The sequence below is a fragment of the Contarinia nasturtii genome, unplaced genomic scaffold (genome assembly GCF_009176525.2).
Source record: "Contarinia nasturtii isolate CC-2019 unplaced genomic scaffold, AAFC_CNas_1.1 Cnas_scaffold_4832, whole genome shotgun sequence".
NCBI classification, from domain to species: Eukaryota; Metazoa; Arthropoda; class Insecta; order Diptera; family Cecidomyiidae; genus Contarinia; species Contarinia nasturtii.
This window is the reverse complement of record NW_022202113.1, coordinates 1-3955: the sequence shown is the minus strand read 5'-3', so window position 1 is coordinate 3955 and position 3955 is coordinate 1. Positions and strand designations below refer to the sequence as shown.

General features: G+C 32.2%; 1 protein-coding gene across 1 annotated transcript; it reads left to right on the top strand.

Moving 5' to 3' along the window:
- Positions 1 to 343: 343 nt before the first annotated feature.
- Positions 344 to 1270, top strand: LOC116351181 (sialin-like; the record flags this gene model as incomplete). The annotated part of the gene is made up of 3 exons (XM_031783261.1): positions 344 to 670; positions 806 to 908; positions 986 to 1270. Coding segments are annotated over 3 exons (655 nt in total), but the record flags the coding sequence as incomplete, so codon positions are not given.
- Positions 1271 to 3955: the final 2685 nt, after the last annotated feature.

The following is a 3955-nucleotide window of genomic DNA, read 5'->3' as shown; positions in this document are numbered from 1 at the left end:
GTTCCAGCTGAGCCATTCACGCGAATCATTCTGCGACAATGAGCATAGCAAAAGTGTAATCCGTTTTAAATAATTTAAAATATATGTAAAATAAATAATGTTTGAATAAAACCAATTATTTTGCATAGAAGTCGAATAGATTTTTTTCCCTCATTTCTCCTTGAATAACATCCACATATTTTGTTTTTCAAGAAATAAACGACAAATGAAAGCAAAACTTATTCAATTTATACAATTTTGCAATTTTATTTGCAAGAAAAAAATATATGAGAACCTGGCGTGAAAGAGATGGCGCTTCTTAAATCGAGTCGCGTTCAAATACATTGTCAATATACAACGCAAGTGATACTCGACCAACTTACTTCCACACTATTCACGGTTGGGGCGTTCAAATAACTGGCATTTTAAGTGGCGTTCCGCATTTGGTTCGCATGGTTTTTGCCTATTTTTTTCAATTTACAGTGATTCATTGCTGCAAAAAAAATTCATGGGGCCGAACAAATGTACGGAAATTTGCTTGTTTCATCTCAATAATACTGAACGGTGTGTTCGTCATTGGATTAGCCTATTCAGGATGTAGTTCAACTACAGCCGTTGTTTTTCTCATTTTGGCCACTGGAGTGTATGGAGCCGTTACAGCAGGCCTGATAGCAGCAGTCATTGATATGAGGTAAATAAAACACATATTCGTTTCTTATAAACTGTTTTCTCTTTATTTAATTTTCAAAAAGATAAGATTTTGAATTCATTCTTAGTAAATTTCGTACTTTATCTCTTCATATTATATAATTTTCATCTTGATCAGTCCGAATTTCTCTGGAATAATTCTCGGCTTAAATGGATTGGTCTGTGTTACGCCTGGATTTATTTCACCATTCATTGTCGTTGAAATGTTGACATATGAAAACGTAAGCACTATCTATTTAGTTACTGAAAGAAGAATTGTGATAAGAAATTTAATTCAATTTCTTCTTTAACACATTAGCAATCAACACAACAATGGCAATATATATTTTCGATTTGTGCAACAATTTTGTTTATAACCGGCAGTATATATCTTTTATACTCCGATTCAACATTACAAAGTTGGAATCAACCGAAAACACTCCCAAATTCCACCAATGACAAAGAGATGGAAATCATAAAAAAATGTCATTCAAGAGAAAGTGAAGTCAACAGAAGAGCAAGAACTGATACCATTAATGAATGATGCATCATTTGGACGTTTAAAGTGTTGGAGCACTTTCGTTATTTGTTTAATAAAAGTGATAGTGGCAATAAATGAAAATCATACAATTTTAAAAATAGACAATTTTTGTGTTGTAGAAAAGAAGTTCTTTAAAGAAATGAGATCACAAAATGTCTTTTATTCCTTGGGTTTTACATTTTTAGAGAGAAAAGTACTTCGTTTGAGTTTATTTCATTTGAATGAAATTCGTTATTTGATTTAAACATCGTAAAAGCGATTATATATCTTTTCAGTCAGTAAAATGTTTTCATATTAAAAACGCATTGAAACTGTTCAAAAATGCAAAGTTTCAAGTGAAACATGTAAAAAAAAAACAAAGTAATGTTTCAAAATCAAGTACTTTATGTCACGGAAAATGGCAATTTTCTAAGCAAAAAGAGAAATGTTGTCAGTTGGTAATTTTATTACGAATTAGTATCACTGATTTAGCTAATAAAACTCTGCACAATGTAAGTCTACAGTGTACAGAATCACTGATAAGTATTCATTTATAATAATCATAAGCATTATATAGAATGATAACAGTCCTATTGTTTTAATTATCAGCCCGACTAATATGAAAAGTTACGAGGATTAAAACCAACAAGAAATTTTTCTAGTTTTATTAGGAGATATTATAGAAATTCAAATACATTAATAATAATTAAACTGAAAGCAATGTAGCCAAAACCAAAATATTTACTAAAAATACAGGCGCACTCGAACTACTTTAATTATCTGTTAATTTTTTTATTTGACCATTGCAATGGATTGATATTTCAAATGTGATAAAATACGTAATGATTTCCATTCCTTTTCAAGTTCTTTGCGCACCTGGTCCAAGATGGGTTTTAAATCTTCATTTTCTGTCATAAAAAAGACATTAAATTCCTTCAAGTTCTGGTTATTTTTGACAAATGTTAATATCTCTTCAGCTCCAACAGCATTATCACAAAAAATATCCACCGAAATAAAATTAGCCGCTTTCGATAATCTAAAGACGCCGGGTCCGTCAAAATATGCAGTAGGTCCGTCTCCTTGTGTGTATGTATTGATTTGATTCAAGTTCTTATTGCTTTCAATGAATGTAAACCATTCGTCCGTAACTTTATTACCACCATTATGAATTTCTAGGTATTCAAGCGGTTTAAAAATAAATTTTTCACCATTAAAACCATGAGTAGAATCTGAATGTATTTTAACACGTTTCATATTTTCGAAAACAAACGGCGGGCCGTGGTAAGTTTCATTAAATTTATATGGTACTCGGAAAGAAAATTCTTCAAGTTGGGGATAAGAATCGCGCACAGCTGCAAGATAATCTATGCCTCCTTCATAGGAACCTAGTTTCCGAATTTGCGGATTTTTCTGGAAAAAATTGCTATAGCCACCGTTGAAATGATAGGCTGAAAAATCAATCAAGTGTGGGTAAACACGATCAAAACTTCCCTCTTCATAATAGTCTTCTATATGTAAAATGCTTAGATTTGGGAATACAACAGTTGGATCGATAGATATATCATCCCAAGCATAATTCATCCCAAAAATAGTCAAGTTCTGAAGGTTTTTGAATGGCTGAGAATCTTTAAAAACACCTGGTTTTAAATATATAAATAAAAGTGTTTTCAAAGATTCAGCACAATATTTATGAAGATGTCCACCAATTTCCTTGCATTTGTTCCACTCCATTTGATGGCAGTCAACCCAGAGATTATCGTACTTGGATCCAAAAACTTTTAGAAAATTCTCAGCTAAACCGGATGAAATGACAGTTACGTTTCCAAAGAACGTTTCAAAAACTCCAGTCTTTCCTTCATCAATTACAATTATTGGTGATTCCCATTTCTTTTTGAATGCACTATGAGCCAGTTTTCTGCAGTGATCACTTTTTACAGCCACTTTTATTTGGTCCTCGATTGACATTTTCTCCAAGTCGTTCGGATTACAATCCACATCGTTTACATTTTTTATTGCAATCGAATTGACTAAGTGAATGCCAAAACAACACACAATGAGACAAATTTTCAACCTCATCTTGAACCAAAATTGATTTAAATGTTCGCCTCACAATTATCAGTAAAAAACTGAATTATTGTCCAAATGTTAGAAGTATTTAAAGCAAATCAAATGGTAACTATCACGCGAAAAATTATGAATCATACCTCTTCAAGTCTAATTTAATCTCCATACTTGAATTTCAGTATGATATCAGCATTCTAAATTGACGCCTAATTGACCGTAGTTGAGCAAAAACTGACGGAAACATTCAATGAGGGAGATTCTTTAAAATAGGCAATTTTCGGCTGTATTTTTATGGAAAATTTAGAAAAAGTCGGTTGAAATTCGGGTCCAAATATCATCGCCGACTTTCTAAGGTCGATTTCGGATGGACGTTTGGATTCGATCGGACATGAGAACACATTCATATTATTTTAATCGTCACTATTCTTTACAAGATAATACAAATAACTGATAATGATAACAACTCGGCCACTTTCATTTTTTTACCAAAATTCTATTGTATTTTTGAAATGATGAATTGTGATCATATCGTCGGCACTCATATCGTCGGCACGTGAATTGGTTCACGTGTATATGGTTCAAAGTGAGTCATTGTAGACAAACGAATGAAAATGTCCACGATTAGTTATAAATTTGAGTCATAATTGTGTGCACAGATGCTAGGGGAAATGATCTATTCGCGAATGGACAAAATTTATTAGTTGT